Source organism: Trachemys scripta, chromosome 11 (assembly GCF_013100865.1).
Source record: "Trachemys scripta elegans isolate TJP31775 chromosome 11, CAS_Tse_1.0, whole genome shotgun sequence".
In the NCBI taxonomy this organism is placed as follows: domain Eukaryota; kingdom Metazoa; phylum Chordata; order Testudines; family Emydidae; genus Trachemys; species Trachemys scripta.
The window spans coordinates 55,942,574-55,962,208 of NC_048308.1; the positions used below are offsets into that span (position 1 = coordinate 55,942,574).

General features: G+C 45.0%; 1 protein-coding gene across 1 annotated transcript in view; it reads left to right on the forward strand.

The window, feature by feature from the left end:
- The window catches only part of SGO2 (shugoshin 2), a 39,444-nt gene that overhangs the window by 9,018 nt on the left and 10,791 nt on the right, over nt 1–19,635 (forward strand). Inside the window, exons 5-9 of the mRNA XM_034785659.1 lie at nt 13,962–14,119; nt 15,666–15,841; nt 16,325–16,402; nt 17,580–17,662; nt 18,078–18,316. Coding sequence (XP_034641550.1) covers nt 13,962–14,119; nt 15,666–15,841; nt 16,325–16,402; nt 17,580–17,662; nt 18,078–18,316 — 734 coding nt within the window. The remainder of the gene's footprint in view (nt 1–13,961; nt 14,120–15,665; nt 15,842–16,324; nt 16,403–17,579; nt 17,663–18,077; nt 18,317–19,635) is intronic.

Here is a 19,635-nt window from a genome sequence, read left to right on the forward strand (position 1 = left end):
GAAATCTGCAGGGGCCATGAATTCTGTACATGCACAGTGGCCCAGAATTCCCTCAGGAGTACTGCCTGTCAAGATCAAGTTGTCGGATTGGGACCATAGTCTCCAAACTCTTTAAGAAAGCATCTTACCTTTGGTTCAAACAAAGATGACTATTCCATTTTAAATATTTTCTCTATGTCTGATTACAGATAATAAAAACTACAGTTAGATCTGGAGCAGGGGTAGTCAATAGGTGGACCACAGCCAAATCCAGACTGCCAGATGCTTTTGAATGGACCCCAAAATCTTTTTATTTACTTAATATCATTATTGTTATTTTTGATTATTATTATTTTCTCTGGAGTCTGGACCTTGGCTATACCTTGATGAAGAAATGTGGACCTTGACTACCTTTGGTCTGGAGAATAATTTCACAAAGATTTTAGAGCTGGTGCTGAACAGGGGAGAATGTACATAATTATATTCAGCCAATACAATTTACAGCAAAAAATTCAGAAGATTATGAATCAAGAATACTACTTTTCAGTATAATATTGCACTGCTACTACAAAACATACACACATACAAAAATTAATGAATAATTTATTTACCTACATGTCAGTATATTGCTGCAGTCATATTTTCATTCATCTATTGATTAGACCATTCTCTTGGACTTTCAGTAAATTTAAACAATACTTGTTTAATATTTATTGTCCATGTGATCCATAAAGCATGTACTATGTATGATGTATTAAAGTGTTTTGCACTTGCCATATTGTTCTTTCCTAACTTATCTGGTGAATGAAAATATCAATTTGATTTAAGATAAAAGTAACTGCTGTTTCCAGTGCCACAACATAATTTACTGTGCCTAAAACTATTTGTAACCATTTGTTGTGGATATTTATGGCTGTGGTTATTGTTGAGGATATTTTATATCATTAAATATTATAATACAATAACACTTAATCTAAATAGTTTGTATTTTTATTTCCAAAGTACCTTCAATCCTTCCTGTCTCCGACCCCACTCAGAAAAACCAAACCAACCCCCCCAAACACATTTTGTTATCCTTCCATAATGAATTCCAAAGTACTTAATCTACTGTTTTCAGTTGCATATTTCTAATCTACAGCAATAAGACTGCTGTTCTTAGCTTTCAGTGTTGCAGTATTAAAGGAATCAAATACAGTAAAGGAAGTGTTTTTGAATTATTGTAATTTGTTTTGCAACTTCTTCTGCTCTATCGTTGTCCTGCAGTTTTTTTCACTGAGTTATTATATTTGTAATTATGACCAAAAAAAAGTAAATGAAAAAAATACATGAAGATGTGTAGCCACTGGGTGTCTGTATTGGTCGTCTCGCAATTATATAGCATCTCTCATCTGTGCAATTGCTAGGCGGGAGGGAGACAGCAGCTGCTTCCCTTGGGATGGTGGTTTTCAACCTCTGGTCCACCGACCCCTGGGGGGCACTAGAGACTATGGGTATGTCTACACTACGGGATTAATCCGAATTTAGATAATTCGGATTTGAAAAACAGGTTGTATAAAGTCGAAATGGATGCGGCCACACTAAGCATTACTTCGGTGGTGTGCGTCCAAGTACCGGGGCTAGCGTCGATTTCTGCACCGTTGCACTGTGGGTAGCAATTCCATAGCTATCTCATAGTTCCCGCAGTCTCACGCGCCCATTGGGATTGTGGGTTAAGATCCCAGTGCCTGATGGGACCAAAAACATCGTCGCAGGTGGTTCTGGGTACAGCCTCATCTCCTCCCTCCCTCGCTGCATGAAAGCAACGGACGGCAGACAACCATTTTCGCGCCTTTTTTCCTGGGTGGGTGAACACTGCAGACTCCATACCAAGGCAAGCATGGAGCCCGCTGAGCTCAAGACAGCAGTCATGAATATTGTAAACACCTCGCGCGTTCTCGTGGAGTTTATGCTCAGCCAGGACCAGAGAAACGAGGCGAGGAGGCAGCGGCGGCGGCAGCGCAGCGACAAGCATGATGAGGACATGGACACAGACACGGATACAGAATTCAGTGAAACCACAGGCCCCGGTGCTTTGGAGATCATGTTGTTAATGGGGCAGATTCTATCCATGGAACGCCGATTCTGGGCAAGGGAAACAAGCACAGACTGGTGGGACCGCATAGTGTTGCAGGTCTGGGACGATTCCCAGTGGCTGCGGAACTTTCGCATGCGTAAGGGCACTTTCATGGAACTTTGTGACTTGCTGTCCCCTGCCCTGAAACGCCAGAATACCAAGATGAGAGCAGCCCTCACAGTTGAGAAGCGCGTGGCGATAGCCCTGTGGAAGCTTGCAACGCCAGACAGCTACCGGTCAGTCGGGAATCAATTTGGAGTGGGCAAATCTACTGTGGGGGCTGCTGTGATGCAAGTAGCCAAAGCAATCACTCAGGTGCTGCTACGAAAGTTTGTGACTCTGGGAAATGTGCAGGCTATAGTGGATGGTTTTGCTGCAATGGGATTCCCTAACTGTGGTGGGGCAATAGACGGAACCCATATCCCTATCTTGGCACCGGAGCACCAAGCCACCGAGTACATAAACCGCAAGGGGTACTTTTCAATGGTGCTGCAAGCACTTGTGGATCACAAGGGACGTTTCACCAACATCAACGCGGGCTGGGCGGGAAGGGTTCATGACGCTCGCGTCTTCAGGAACACTACTCTGTTTAAAGGGCTGCAGCAAGGGACTTACTTTCCGGACCAGAAAATAACCATTGGGGATGTTGAAATGCCCATAGTTATTCTTGGGGACCCAGCCTACCCCTTAATGCCATGGCTTATGAAGTCATACACAGGCAGCCTGGACAGGAGTCAGGAGCTGTTTAACTACAGGCTAAGCAAGTGCAGAATGGTGGTAGAATGTGCATTTGGCCGTTTAAAAGGTCGCTGGCATTCATTATTGACTCGCTCTGACCTCAGCCAAAGAAATCTCCCCATTGTTATTTCTGCTTGCTGTGTGCTCCACAATCTCTGTGAAAGTAAGGGGGAGACCTTTATGGCGGGGTGGGAGGCTGAGGCAAACCGCCTGACTGCTGATTATGCGCAGCCAGACACCAGGGCGATTAGAAGAGCACACCATGAAGCGCTGTGCATCAGAGAAGCTTTAAAAACCAGTTTCATGGCTGGCCAGGGTACAGTGTGAAATATCTGTTTGTTTCTCCTTCATGAAAACCCGCCCCCTTTATTGACTGATTTTCTGTAAGGAACCCACCCTGCCCCTTCCCCCAGCTTTCTTTCAAACCAAATAAAGTCACTATCATTTAAAAATCATTTATTCTTTATTAATAGATTAGAAAACGAGGGAGGGAACCCGGGTGGTATTTGGGAGGAGGATTGCTGGGAAGGAAAAAGCCACAAAGAAAAGCTTAAAAAAATGACAGCCTTTTGCTTGGGCTGTCTACTGGGGTGGAATGGGAAGGTGTACGGAGCCTCCCCCCCCCGCGTTCTTACACGTCTGGGTGAGGAGGATACGGAACATGGGGAGGGGGGAGGGTGGAACAGGGGCTGAAGCGGCAGTCTGTTTCCCAGCAGCCGTTCCTGAACCTCCACCAGACGCCGGAGCAGCCCCAGCGTTGCATCCTTCATCCTCTGGTCTTCCTGCCGCCACCTCTCATCTCGAGCGTCTCTCCTCTCCTCACGTTGGTCCCTCCTCTCCTCACGTTGGTCCCTCCTGTCCTCACGTTCACTGACTTCTTTCCTATACTTTGAAACTGTTTCCTTCCACTCATTCACATGAGCTCTGTCACTGCGGCTGGATTCCATAATTTGAGAAAACATCTCGTCTCGCGTTTTCTTCTTACGACGCCTTATCTGTGATAACCTTCGGGATGGAGGGGGGAGGCTTGAGGAATTTGCAGCTGCTGTAGGGAGGGGAAAAAAGAGAGAATTGTTTTAAAAGCTACATTTTGCAGAACAATGCTTATACTCTTTCACGGTGACCAACACTGTTCACATTACATAGCACGTGTGATTTCTGTGCAAGGTCGCATTTTGCCTCTTAATGCTGAGTGCCTGTGGCTTTGCTGCTAGAGATCACAGGTCTGGGCAACAGAATTCGGCTTGCATGCGGCCATGGTAAGCTTCTGCCCTCCTTTCCCACATACCAAGCATAGCTTGTAGAGTGCTGCAGAAGCCTGGCCAATCTAAGCCAGTTGGGGGGGGGGGGGGCAGTGTGGGGGGGCTTGTCTGGGCCCCTTCAGGCAAGTAGAGTGCTGCGGTTTTTCTGTTAACATTCAGCAGCACCAGAAAACAAACTAACCACCCCCCCCCTCTCCCCATGAATTCTCTGGGATGATCACGGTACCCCTCCCCCCACCGCGTGGCTGGTAACAGGGAAGATCCCTGCTAGCCTAATGCGAAAAGCTCTGGGCCAATTCCCCCCCTGCGCTTGGCTAACTTCAGGGAAGGATTTCTTTTCAGACACAGGCAAACAGCCGAATAGGAACTGCCACCTCTGTCCCCTTAATTAAGTTCCCGTATTTCAACCAGGTTACCAGGAGTGATATCACTCTCCTGAGGATTACACAACAAGATAAAGAACGGATGTTGCTTGAATGCCAGCAAACACCGGGACCATACGCTGACAGGCTTTGTCAGGCAATGATACCAGATTACTTGCTGCAAGCATGGCGTGGTCAAGTGTCCTACCATGGAGGAGGCAATAAGGATGCACTGCCCAGAAACCTTCTGGCAAGGCTTTCGGAGTACCTCCAGGAGAGCTTCATGGAGATGTCCCTGGAGGATTTCTGCTCCATCCCCATACACGTTAACAGACTTTTCCAGTAGCTACAGACTTTTCCAGTAGCTGAACTGACCGCGAATGCAAAGTCAGGCAAAGTAATCATTAAAAACCGTTTGCTTTTAAAACAAGTTTTATATTTTAAAAGGTAAACTCACCTGAGGTCCCTTCCATGGGGTCAGAGTCTTGGGTACTGGCTTGGGAGGCTTGGGAGGGTACTTCAGTCAGGGTGATAAAAAGATCCTGGCTGTTGGGGAGAATGGAGTGCTGTGTGCTCTCTGCAAGCTCATCCTCCTCCTCCTCCTCCTCCTCCTCTACCCCATCGGCAGAATCCTCAGGCGTCACTGATGAGACTATCCCCGACCCAGAATCCACGAACACAGGTGGGGTAGTGGTGGCAGCCCCCCCTAGAATTGCATGCAGCTCGGCGTAGAAGCGGCATGTCCGTGGCTCTGACCCGGAGCGACCGTTTGCCTCCTTTGTTTTTTGATAGGCTTGTCTGAGCTCCTTGACTTTCACGCGGCACTGATCTGAGTCCCTATTGTGGCCTCTCTCCATCATGCCCTTGGAGATTTTTTCAAAAGTTTTTGCATTTCGTCTTTTAGAACAAAGTTCTGCAAGCACTGAATCCTCTCCCCATACAGCGATCAGATCCAGTATCTCCCTCACGGTCCATGCTGGTGCTCTTTTTCGATTATCAGCCTGCATGGTTACCTGTGCTGATGAGCTATCTGTGGTCACCTGTGCTCTCCACGCTGGGCAAACAGGAAATGGAATTCAAATGTTCGCGGGGCTTTTCCTGTCTACCTGGCCAGTGCATCCGAGTTTAGGTTGCTGTCCAGAGTGGTCACAATGATGCACTGCACTGTGGGATAGCTCCCGAAGGCCAATACCATCGAATGGCGGCCACACTAACCCTAATTCGAATTGCTAAAATCGATTTTGGCACTACTCCGCTCGTCGGGGTGGAGTACAGAAATCGATTTAAAGGGCCCTTTACATCGAAATAAATAGCGTCGTTGTGTGGACGGTTGCAGGGTTAATTCGGATTAAAGCTGATAAATCCGAATTAAAGTCGTAGTGTAGACCAGGCCTATGTCTAAGATTTCCAAAGGGATCCACACCTCCACTGGAAATTTTTAGGAGTCTGCAAATGAGAAAAAGTTGAAAACCACTGCTCTAGGAGCTGCAGGCTTCCCCTACCTGAGCCTTCAAAATCATCTTTCTAGCTACTGCTTCTTAGACCTACAGTAAACCAAATTCCATATGCCTTTATTAAAGGTGGTGTTTTCTGTAGTATGGATAATTCTGTATGTACTTTATTTATGGCCATGTCCTGTTCTATTTCCAAACCTCCTGTGCCTCTTACTCGACGCTTCCATTGGCACCTAAACACTTAGCCCCAAATCCCGTATGTTCTCTTTACAGCTTGTATTTAATTACACCTTAGCTGGATGGCTAGATTTTGAATGGGGGAAGGGAAGCACTGGCATTTATATTTAAAAGGGCAGTGAACTCGCGTGTAATCACCTATTTGGCAGTTGTCTGCCATGCTATCAGTGCGCGGTTGTATTATCTGCAAAGACCTGGCCTTTGTCTAGTGCTTTAAAGGGTGAGGGAGGCGCTGACACAGCGGTGGGTGACGGTCACGGACTGAGAGGTTTGGCCAGCAGAGTTCCGGCAGCAAACCCCGTCAGAGACCAGGGCCCCGGGCCGACCCCTTATGGGGGCAGGTGGGTCACCTGCGTGCCCAGTGGCGGCTGCAGCGCCCAGCAGGGCAACCACCTACCCCGCTCAGGGGCAGCCCTCCCCCCGATCCCCGCGCAAGCCACGCCTCCTGCCCGCCCGCGCGCTCCCACCGGAGTTCCGCCCCGCCCCCACCAAGTCCAGACCTCCGCCTCGGCTCGCGCCGCGCGCGCTTCCCCCGCCCCTCGCCCTGTTTGCTGAGTCTCGGGCACGCGGTGCCGTGAGGCGGCGGCGCGCGACCAGCGGAGCTGCAGTTTAACGGCCGTTGTGTGAGGGGTCGCGCAGCTGTAGTCTGCTCCGGGCGGGCGAAGCAGGTGATGGGGCTACGAAGTCACGTCCGGCCTTTCGGCCAGCCCTGAGCACTCGGGGGGGCGGTGATGGAAGGACGTTACTTCGTGGAGAGACAAGGGACTTGGGTCGCCCCCTGGCCAAAGGCTTTGCCGTGCGAGGCAGGCCCGCCAGCCTGGCCAAGGGCTGGGATTTGGCGGGAGCCGATTTCCGCCTCCTCTCTCCCCCGTTCCTCTCCGGAGTGAGGGGTGTTGGGGCTCCTCACAGCTTTGGCCCACCTGCGGGCGGCCCTTTGCTACGTAGGGTTCCCGCCGCCGCGCACGGCTCTTCTCTGACACTGCGCTGACTGACGGGACCGCCTGCTGCCTCGACTCCCCCAGCTCTTCAGCGCGTTTCCCCGCCGGCTCCGCACCCCGTGAGCGGGGCTTTGGCCTGCCTGATGCTCCCACCCCGGCACTAGCGCAAGCCAAGCCCGGGGCGTCCGGGTCCTCGGCAGCAATTCGGTGGCGGGTCCCTCAGTCCCTCTCCGTCTTAGAGCTGCCGCCGAAGAGGAAGAGAGGGAGCGAAGGACCCGCCGCCGAAGAAGGAAGCGGCAGGATTGAGCTGCAGCCAAAGTGCCTCCGATTGGCTTATTTTTCCCCCCGCTTCGCTGCTTGGGGTGGCAAAAAAGCTGGAGCCGGCCCTAGTGGTAGGCATAGTGTGGGACCGCCTCTCTGGGCAATCCCCGTGCTCGGCTATTTGTTCTGCTCATGACTGTAGTTTGCATATTTTACTTCTCCAGCCAGCCTTGCGGGGGCGATGGACGCTCTGCCACTGGGTCACCTGAAGCTCACCCTCCTCTCAGTGGCGGATTAGACAATGGGCCAAAGGGGCGTGCCCAGGGGCCCCAGCCCATTGGGGGGTCCTGGAAAAATGGGTACCCACACCTGATGTGCCCCTTCCACTCAGCGCTCCTGTCAGGGTGCAGGGGCTTGAGCGCCGGGTGGAACAGAGCAAGCCCACGTGACCCAACCCTGCTCCCTGGCTGAAGCGCTGGGCAGGTGGGCAGAGTGTGGCAAGCTGTGGCCGGAGCAGAGCTGTGGCCGGGGGATAGGCCTGGATGCTAAGTGGGTAGGCCCCTGTTCTGGGTCTTTTAAGATGACTCCATTGATAAATGCCCTCCAAATGGGTGAACCTCAAAGGAGTCCATGACATTTCCCCTCAAGTCCAATTCCAGTTCTTCAGCACTGCCAGGGTGGTGTTAAACTTTAGTCATAAAGTTGAATTGGAAGCTATTTTAGGTCTCTTAATTCAGGGTTGTTGTTTTTTTTAAATTTAGCTTAAAAGGTTAAATGAGCCTATCTACATGCTAACAGCAACCAGTGGATTTATGAAGGAATTGACTACTAGCTTTGATTGATTTTTGTATTTAAATTGTATAATATTCATTTTTAAAATATCCAGTTAAAAGTAGTAGGAAAATTCTTTTTATTGTTTCACCTGTCTCCCCACTTTTTTGTGTGTGGTGAAGTTCCAGTGTGCATCTTTGTCAATTGGTACATGGAGACTGTATCCATAAAACCCAAATGACCAATCAGAACATGACAGGACACTAATCCAAACTAAATGTGTCCCAAGTTCCCAACTCTTTTAATTTTAGCAAAGTCTTGTAGTGTTTGATGTTTTTCATAAAACCCTGCTTCTGAAGTTGTGTGACTGTGAGCATTCATTTAAAAAAAATAGATTTTTAGCCCATGTGGTTACAGAGTTAAACTTGAAAATGTGACTGAACTGCCCTTTAAAGGCTCAGAAATCAAGAGGGTAAATAAAAAACCTGAAATATATTTTAAATCTCATAATTTTTAAGCCAATCTCATCATTTTTTGAACCCTGACATGATTTTTGAGTACTTCAGGTTGGAAATACTGTAAACTCCAATGCTGTTAAGGTGAAGGCAGAGTTTTGTGAAGCTGGTTTAACAGAACAGCAGTTGATTGATTACATTCTGAATCCTCAACAGAGAAGTGGGCTAGAATATATTATCTTTTTAAATGTAAATTTGGGTTAATCAGAAAATAAAGGGAAGCTAGCAAAATCCAAAAACTGTTATACATTCAGTTTTCCTGTTTTGTTAAATACTTTTCTACTCTTAAACCATTAGGGACAACTGAGTTAACTTGACATTTTTATCTAAGGTATGTCTACACCACAAAATTAGGTTGATTTTATAGAAGTCGATCTTTAAAAAGTGATGTTATACAGTCAATCATGTATGTCCCCACTAAGCTCAGTAGGTCAGTGGAGTGCATCCTCAATACCATGGCTAGCATCGACTCATGGAGTCGTGCATTGTGGGTAGCTCCACAGTCCCCGCTGCCCATTGGAATTCTGGGTTAAGCTCCCAATGCCTGATGGGGCAAAAACATTGTCACGGGTGGTTTTGGGTACATGTCGTCAGTCTCCCCTCTCTCTCTCCCTCCCTCCTTGAAAGCAACGTTTTTTTCCTGGGTTACCCATGCAGACACCATAGCACAGCAAGCATGGAGCCCACTCAGCTCACCGCTGCTGTTGTGAGCATTGTAAACACCTAGAATCTGGCTAGGAGACGCCAGCACAAGGACCATTGTGAGGAGGACGTGGACACAGATGTTCCTGAAAGTACGGGATGTGGCAGTTGGGACATCATGGCGGCAGTGGGGCAGGTTGATACAGTGGAACGCTGATTCAGGGCCCGGCAAACAAGCACAGACTGGTGCGACCGCATAGTATTGCAGGTATGGGATGATTCCCAGTGGCTGCGAAACTTTCACATGCATAAGGCCACTTTCATGGAACTGAGTGAGTTACTTTCCCCCACCCTGAAGCGCAGGAATACCAAGATGAGACCTGCCCTGACAGTTGAGAAGTGATTGGCGATAGCCCTGTGGAAGCTTGCAATGCCTGACTGCTACCGGTCAGTCGGGAATCAATTCGAAGTGGGCAAATCTACTGTGGTGCCTGCTGTGATCCAGGTAGCCAAGGCAATCAGTAACCTTCTGCTAGCAAGGGTAGTGACTCTGGGAAATGTGCAGGTCATAGTGGATGGCTTTGGTGTGGCGATAGACGGAACGCATATCCCTATCTTGGCACCAGACCACCTTGCCAACCAGTACATGAACCGCAAGGGGTACTTTTCAGTGGTGCTGCAAGCACTAGTGGATAACAAGGGAGGTTTCATTGACCTCAACATGGGATGGCTGGGAAAGGTGCATGACGCTCACATCTTTAGGAACTCCAGGCCGTTCGAACAGCTGGAAGAAGGGATTTACTTCCCAGACCAGAAAATTACCATTGGGGATGTTGAAATGCCAATAGTTATCCTTGGGGACCCAGCCTACTCCTTGCTCCCATGGCTCATGAAGCCATACACAGGCAGCCTGGACAGTAGTAAGGAGCAGTTCAACTATAGGCTAAGCAAGTGCAGAATGGTGGTAGAATGTGCCTTTTGACGTTTAAAAGCTTAATGGTACTGTTTGCTAACTAGGTTAGACCTCAGCGCAACCAGTATTCCCATTGTTATTGCTGCTTGCTGTGTGTTCCATAATATCTGTGTGAGTAAGAGGGAGACATTTATGGTGGGGTGGGAGGTTGAGGCAAATCGCCTGGTGGCCAATTTTGAACAGCCAGACACCAGGGCGATTAGAAGAGCACAGCTAGGCGTTCTGCGCATAAGAGAGGCTTTGAAAATCAGTTTCATGACTGGCCAGGCTACAATGTGACAGTTGTGTGTGTTTCTCCTTGATGCAAAATCACCCCCTTTGTTGAATTTACTTCCCTGTAAGCCAATCCCCCTCCCCCCCTTCAACCACAGCTGGCAAATGAAATAAAGTCCCTATTATTTTGAATCCATGCATTCTTTATTTGTTTAAAAAAAAAAAAAAAGTGAGATCACTGACACACACGCCCGGGTGGGGTGTGGGAGGAGGGAAGGACAAAGGCACATTGCTTATTGTAGCCATACTACAAATCAAAGCTGTTTGAATGACAGCCTTCTGTTGCTCGCGCCATCCTCCGGAGTGGAGTGGCTTGATGCCTGGAGCCTCCCTTCCCCCATACTTGGGCCTCTGGGTGAGGAGGATATGGAACTTGGCAAGGAGGGCAGGCGGTTATACAGTGGATGCAGCAGCAGTCTGTGCTCTTGTTGCCTTTCCTGCAGCTCCACCAGATGCCTGATCATGTCCGTTTGCTCCCCCAGCATCTCCTACTGTGTGTTCTGATCACGCTCACTGAATGCTTTCCTGGCCTCTGCCACCGAATGCCTCCATGCATTCAGCTGTGCCCTATCAGTGTGGGAGGACTGCATGAGCTCTGAAAACATGTCATTGCGAGTGTGGTTTTTTTGCCTTCTAATCTGCGATAACCTCAGGGATGGAGATGATACAGGGAGCATAGAAACATTTGCATCTGCAGGGGGGATAAAAAGGGAGAATAACATTTAAGAAGATACATTTTGAGAACAAAAGGGAGACTTTCACAGTGAATCAAGCAATTCATAGCAGGCAGCACGTGTGCTTTAGGTACAAAGTCGCATTTTGCCTTTTATATTGAGTGCCTGCCTGTATGGTGACACATCACACACGACTGGGCAACAGAATTAGGTTTCCAGGCAGCCATGGTAAGCCAAAGGGTATGCAGGGTTGGCTTCTTCTGCCTTCATAACATGTGGGAATGGTTTCAAATTGCAGCCCCCTCCTTTCCTATAGCAAGCAATGTCGGTTGGGTTTGCCATTTAAAAGGAGGGGGCTGCAGTTTTGGGTTGGATGTGCAGCACACCCTTCCCCCCACCGCGTGGCTATTTTTCGGGATGATCCCTTTTAGCCAAGTGCAAACAGCCCAGCATGAACGGGGTCTTTTTACTGTTCCCTTACAAAAATTCCCCTATTTCAACCAGGTGACCATGAATGATATCACTCTCCTGAGGCTGACACAGAAAGATAAAGACCAAATGTTGCATGAATGCGACCAAAACCCAGGACCATTCGCTGCCATGCTTTGTGCTGCAGTGATTCCAGACTACTTGCTACTGGCTTGGCATGGTAAAGTGTCCTACTGTGGAGGACGAAATAAGGCAGCCTTCCCCAGAAACCTTCTGCAAAGGCTTTCAGAGTACCTCCAGGAGAGCTTCATGGAGATGTCCCTGGAGGATTCCCGCTCCATCCCCAGACATGTTAATAGGCTTTTCCAGTAGCTGAACTGACCGTAAATGCATCCCAATTCTTCAGGGCAAATCAAACATTAAACACAATTGCTTTTAACCCCTGCAGTGTAGTTACAAATGTGCACTCACCAAAGGTGCCTTCTCTGCCTTCAGGGTCAGGGCACCTGCCTTGGGAGGGTATTGGCTTCAGGGTGATGAAAAAGTCCTGGCTGCCGGGGAGAACGGATTCTCCGCTTGCCTGCTGCACATTCTCCTCCTCCTCTTATTCATCCACAAAATCCTCCTCCATGTTCCGTGAGACTCCCCCTTTGCAGGTGTCCATGGACAGTGGTGGGGTACTGGTATGGTTCCCCCCCCCCCCAGAATGGCATGCAGCTGATCATAGAAGCGGCATGTATGGGGCTCTGACCCAGAGCGACCGTTTGCCTCCTTTGTCTTGTAGTAGGCTCGCCTGAGGTCTTTAACTTTCACACAGCACTGCTGTGTGTCCCTGGTGTAGCCTCTCTCCACCATGCCCTCTGCGATTTTGGCATATATATTAGCATTTCTTCTTTTTGATTGGAGTTCTGCCTGCACAGATTCTTCTCCCCATATAGCAATCAGATCCAGTGTCTCCTGTTCGTTCCATGCTGGAGCTCATTTGCGATTCTGGGACTGCATGGTCACCTGTGCTGCGGAGCTCGCCACGCTGACCAAACAGGAAATGAAATTCAAAAGTTCCTGAGGCTTTTCCTGTGTACCTGGCTAGTGCATCGGAGTTGAAAGTACTGTCCAGAGTGGTCACATTGGAGCATTCTGGGGTAGCTTCCGGAGGCTAATACCATCAAATTGTACAATGCTGCATCTGCACTACCCCAAATTCAACCCAAGAAGGTTAATTTTAGCACTACTCCCCTCGCCGGGGAGGAGTACAGCAGTCGATTTTAAGAGTCCTTTAGATCGATGGAATGGGGTTGGTTGTGTGGCCACATTGCTTATAAAATCGACCTAATGCGGCTAAATTTGACCTAACCTTGTAGTGTAGACCAGGGCTAAGAGCTCAGAGATCTCTGAAAACTGAGATATCTCTAGGGTTAAGAGGGATAAGTAACCCTAAATAGAGACCTGTTACTTTTTATTTTTAAAAGCGCGAGTATAAATGTGCCTTTACAGTGTGGATAAGAACAGAATATAAGAATGACTGTACTGGGTCTGACCAGTGATCCATCTAGCTAAGTATCCTGTCTTCCAACAGTGACTGGTGCTAGATGCTTCAGAGAGAATGAACATAACAGGGCACTTATTGAATGATAAATTCCGTGTTGTCCAATCCCAGCTTCTTTTGGATAGTGAGAGACTTAGGGACACTCAGAGCATGGGGTTGCATCCCTGACTGTCTTGGCTAATAGCCATTGATGAACCTATCTGCCATGAATGTATCTAATTCATTTTTGAACCTAGTTATACTTTTGGTTTTCACAGCATCCCCTAACAATGAGTTCCACAGTTTGATTGTGTGTTGTGTGAAAAAGTACTTGCTTATGTTTGTTTTAAACTGCTGCCTATAATTTCACTAGATGACCACTGGTTCTTGTGTTATATGAAGGGGTAAATAACATGTCCCTTCACTTTTTCCACACCATTTGTGATTGATAGACCTCTATCGTATCCCTCCTTAGTCATTTCTTTTCTAAGATGAACAGTCCCAGTCTTTTTAATCTCTTCCATACCCCTAATCATTTTTGTTGCCCTTCTCTGTACTTTTTCCCATTCTAATATATCTTTTTTGGGGTGGGAGGGGGAGCGACCAGAACTGCACGCAGTATTCAAGGTGTGGACGTACTATTTTGAATTCAGAGCTCAAAAGCTTGTCTCTATCACTAACAGAAGTTGATCCAATAAAAGATATCGCCTCACATACCTTGTCTCTCTGATATCTGGGACCAACATGGCTATAACAACACTGCAAGCAATCTTTATATTGTATCCTTTTGTACTTTTTTACTTTGTGATAAACAGGGCCTTTTTGACAATGGCGAACCAAGCAACTGCTGAAACATCCTCCATTTTCTCCCTGGGTTCTATTAGAGGGCACACAAAAGAGAAGAAGGACAGAGCTTTAAAAGCTGCAAAACTGAATGCCTCTCTTGCATCTAAAATCAAAACTAAAATAATAAGTGAGTGTAATTACTTTAAAGTAAACTGTTACAGTAATTTAATCCATATACTGTGTGCACCATTGAAGTAGATGGGGTGACGGATGTGCTTAATGTTTGCTAAATTGCCTAAATAAAGAGGATTATTATTAATATAATATTAAAGTTGAGAGTTGAAAAATGGTCTTGTGGCTAAAACATGTTACTTGGAATGACAATTATTGTATTCTTTACCTGGTTCTTCGTTAGATTTTCTGTCCTTGACCTCTGGCAATTCAGCTAGGCCAAACCTTTTAAAAGTGCACACTAATTTCAGGTGCCTCAGTGGTAGTTGTGGTTGTTCAATATGTCTACAGTCAAGATGTAGTTATCTCATATTGGGCACCAAAATTAGTGGATTTTAAAAATAATGTTGGCATTAACTTCTGTGTGCCTCACTTTCCCTCATCTGCAAAATATGATGGGGTGTAAATAAGTCATTGGGCCATATACTGAATGATGAGGATAATCAAAACTCTTAAACAACTGCATCATTCTCTGAGCAGTATCTGTCCTGTGCACTGAATGAGTCAAGAATAGCTTTGTTTTACAGACTTCATAGCTAAACACATAGTTTTCGCATGTTCTTTATGAGAGACAATGTAATGAGATATGTGAATGAGACAGGTTTGTTGTGTTAGAAACTTGGGTTCTATTCCCATCACTGCTAGAATTGATCATGCAACCTCTCAGATCTTCAAATATCTCTGCTGTAAAATGTGGGAAAATCATAAATACTTATCTGTCTCTGAAGGCAGAAGTGTGAGGCCTTGCTCAATAATGATTTTGAAGGTCACAGAATTAGTACCATAGGCACCTGAAGAAGTGCAACTAGAACTCAAGATCTTCTTGCTCCCAGCCCAGAACAACTATTGTTAGACCAAAAGTATTTTGATACAGGAATAGAATCAGTTTTGCCTGTGTCTTGTCTCTAGTTCTGTGTGTATAAAGCAGAAAACTCAGCAGCACTTTGGATCGTACACAGTGGATTAGAACATTAAGACAATGAAGAGCAAGTGTCCAATTGGTTCTACCGTGCCTGTGCAAATGCTGATTTTTTTTTCAAACTGACAGTGGAAAGCACCTCTAAGACCTAAGGAATTTCACCTCCTTTTAAAGTTTAAGTTCCTACTCAAAACCTTTGAGACACTAGAGTTGTTTAAAAAACAAATCCAGAAATATATTTTAACATTGGCAAAACTACCCATTATTAACCTTGTTCTTGGAAACAGCTACACAGTTTTTGCTCAGACTTTACCAAAAAAAAAAAAAAAAAAAAAAGAGTTCAGCTTGAGGCAGAGACCATAAACTTTTAACTTGAACCTGACTGGATAGGTTTCAAAGTGATAAAGCAACTGCAAACAAAGGTTTGTAATGTGTGTTAGGCCAACTGTAAGCATTGCTACGGCACCATCAGAACTATGAGTAATGTCATAGACTGTAGCTGAGACAGAGGCAGATTGGCTGGAAGAAAGTGAGGGGTGAGCAAAAAGTAGAAAATTTATGATTATTTTGTTTCTTTCTACAGACAACTCTTCTATTTTTAAGATATCATTAAAACATAATAATAAAGCATTGGCTCTGGCTTTAACTCTGGAAAAGGAAAATACTCGGAAGCTGAAGAATGAGAAGATCTTTCTACAAAAAGAAGTAGAGGAGTTGCATTTTCATAATGTCGTACTTCGTCAAAAATTAAACTGTTTGGTATGCTGTAATTACCATAATATTTAAACCTTCTGAGCAACTAAAAACAAATATCACATTTTAATGGAAACTTAAGAGGAAATTAGTTTAATTTTTTTAACTAGAGCATTTAAAAATATTTTATCTACAGTAATTATTTAAAATACACAGTTGCCAACAAGATGGAAAAAGGTGGGGCTGTATATTGTCTCTCAATAGCATTCTTGTTCAGAATTCATTTTTTCCTTAATAGGATCACCTCATGCTTCTGACTGATCCAAAACTCAACAACACACCTCTGTGTGGACATTTTAATCCCAGTTTTACTTTTATAGTTTTCAGTAAACAAATTAATCAAATGTAGAAATTGCTTCTTCCTTTGCCTTGATCATGAACAGGTTACAAAATATTTTTACTGTTATTTATGATTTCTTCTTGGATAAGGGCTTAACTTTTTAAAAGAGAATTCCATCTTTAAGTCCTCATTTATATTTTTATATACAGAATAAAACTCTCATAGAAATAGAAGCATTTATGAATAGCAACCTTTTAACAGCAATTGAAATGAGCAGTTTTTCTGAGGTAAGTGTCTTTTGTTTGAATATTTACAACGTTGTAAATAAAAGGGGGTAAGGCTATTGTGTCTGCTGCTTAGTCTTATAATCTATACTATTTAATTTTTGACCAAGGGTACAATTTTCAAAAGCACCTAAGACTCATTGATCTTCAATGGAATGTAGGCTTCTAAGTCATGTAGGCACTTTTGAAAATTTTACCCCAAGTGTTTAGGTATTTGGGATGAAATCCTGGCCCCAGTGAAGTCAGTGGGAGTTTTGTAATTGATTTCAAGGAAGCCAAGATTTCACCATTTGTATTTTGAGAAACTAGTTCTAAAGTTACTTAGCTACTTATCCTGATGAAGCCACATTGTGCAAAAGTGCTGTTGGTAAATTAACAGGTGGCAGTCTTTCTCAGAGAGCTAGTACTATTCTAACTTCCTATGGTGTTAGAGGGAACTGTGCTATGGGGGGTTCTCATCTTTTAGATGAGACCTCTGCCTGAAAAATGAGGTATGAGTCCTGGTATCGTGGCAGAATTCCAATTTAGGTAATACATTTTGCTTTCCTATATACCTATGTAGTTTCAACACAATATTTTTTCACTTCCTGTTCTAAACTATTGAACACAAATGCTGTGCACTCTTATATAGCTTCTGCATTTCAGCAATGTGTGAAATAATTTATGTATGTGTATGTGCTTTGGGAATAAAGTAATCTGTAAATATAAAAAAAGGTTTGGGCATAAAACAATTTTTTCCTTGAAATCATTGTATTATTTTGAAGGAATGTTCTCTAGGCTGTATAAATATATATATGCATATCACATATGCAGTCGTAATAGCTATATGATAAACTGCAATATATCATGGGGGGGAGGGATAGCTCAGTGGTTTGAGCATTGGCCTGCTAAACCCAGGGTTGTGAGTTCAATCCTTGAGGGGGCCACTTGGGGATCTGGGGCAAAAATCAGTACTTAGTCCTGCTAGTGAAGGCAGGGGGCTGGACTTGATGACCTTTCAAGGTCCCTTCCAGCTCTAGGAGATGGGATATCTCCATTATAAAAAAAAAAAAAAAATCCACTTTTCATCACCTCACCTGTTCTCTGCCTAATGATTCATTTACCTTGGGACTGTGTATAATACTCCAGATCTTTGAGCAGTTTCTAATGGCTACTTCCCTTTTTTTCTTAATTTTAATAGCATATTCAGAATCCTCTTACAGTGCCAAGTGGTCAAAGCAGCTGTGTTGATCATCAGTCCAAGACTTCATATCATTCAGTTAGGTAATATGGGTCTGTTTCACAAACTGGGTGAGCATGCAAATGTGAAATTCTGCTAAAATCTGTCAGCGGCTTTTATAGATCTAGTTGCTGCATGTTGTTCTAAAATAAAGAAGAGGGATTTTTTTTAAAAAGGTAATCAGGAAAGCTTTTGTGTCTAGTTTGGAAAATGATTGTTTGAGACATCAAATTATTAGCAAAATATACAAATAGGCAAAACTGTTGTCTACATAAATGTTGTCATTTCTCTCTAGCATGCAAAAGAGAAAGTGCATCAGAAAAAAAAAATCCCCTAAGAGATAACCAAAGCAAAAACACTCTCCACCTGAGTTCTTGTTTTCTGCTTACTTTCATATAGTATGAATGTGATACATTATACATTATATTTCTCCTTCATAGTAAAACTTCCTCTTTTCAGATCTGTAGGAATGCCAATGAAGGTTCCATTAATTGCAGTACATAAAGCAAAACAGCAAGGCAGCCCTTCATTGTGTGAAAAATCAGAAGATCTTTGTAACCTCACCTCTGTAGTATCAAATGAAATTTGCCCAGCTCAGATCAGTGTTGAATTGTTGTTAGAGTCTGAGAAAAATAAGCAAAAGTCAAATGAAATAGACAAAATGGAAACAATCTTTGACTCAAATATATTTTTCAGAGGTATGGTGTATTAATTTTTTGTAATCAAATTGTTTTTAGAAATTACTGTTTAGTATATAAAATTAATTATGGTGAGATACAGTACATGTACATGATAAATAAAAGCCACCATTTCATATCAGTGGAGACTTCTGGGGACTTCATAAGCCTTAATATTTTCTTTCATTTAATTGCAAACAAGGATGCCCATCCACAGCTACGGGTGAATCAACAATTATTTAAAGAGCAATTCTTACACAAATAACTACCCAAGAGCATAATAAAGCCCAAAATTAATATAATCATATGGTACTTCAAAGGGAAAAAAGTATTCTATTCAAATCCAACCCCCCCATACCAAATTGTTCCCATGCCTTCAGCCTTCCTCAAAAGCCTTAGCAAATAGATGGCCTCTAAAACTTTAAAATTAACACATTTGGGCTATTTCAGTCCATGGGAAAGCATATTGCAGAGCCAAGGGGCCTCACAGAAAATGCCAGGCTATTCACCTCTTCTATTCTAAGGTGACATCATCTTGAGCACTTTCACTGCCTGCAGCTATGGTAATATCACAAAAAGAGGTAGATGGTTTTAATTAGCAAAATCCCAGGATATCTAGGGCTTTATAGATCTGAACCAGCACCTTAAACTCCCCGCAAAACCCAGTGCAGATCTCAGATCATTGTTATCATGTCTTCTTGACAAGAAATACTACTTAAATAGAGCGGTAATCCATTCTGCACCAGCTTCAGTTTCCAAATGTTTCTAAGGCGTAGAATCTCCAGTGCTGGAGAATCTACTCTCACAGACCCCACGGTGGGGCTAGTCAGGAAGCACTCCCAGAAGCATGGGACTTCCTGTAAGTCCACTTCAAAGAAATCAGGCATGCCTGCAAGCAAATGCAGCAGGTTGGCTCTTGAGGACTTAGTACATCCTAAGTCCTATAGGCACAACAAGAAAGCCCAGAAACATTGGGCTCCACCAGCTCTGGACTGGGGTCCATTAGAATCAGTGTCCCTTCCTCCTCACAAAAGCCAGGACCCTCTGACACCAGTGAAGACCGACCATCACCGGATACCATCATCATCGCCAGCACCAATGGCCCTGACAGAAAGAGTCCCCCTTAAACCTCAGAGATCTGGATCCATGGCTGCACCACAGAATATTTTTGCTCTCCCAGCTCCAGAATCCCCCCTCCTTCGGGAGCCTCCATTTCCAGGGATCTTATATCTCCTCCAAGAGACCTTCCTGCAGGACAAAGCCTATTGCCCTCTTTCCCCCCCCCCCACCACCACCCAATACACAACTTACATCCATAGACGCCGACTTCCCCTCTGCCA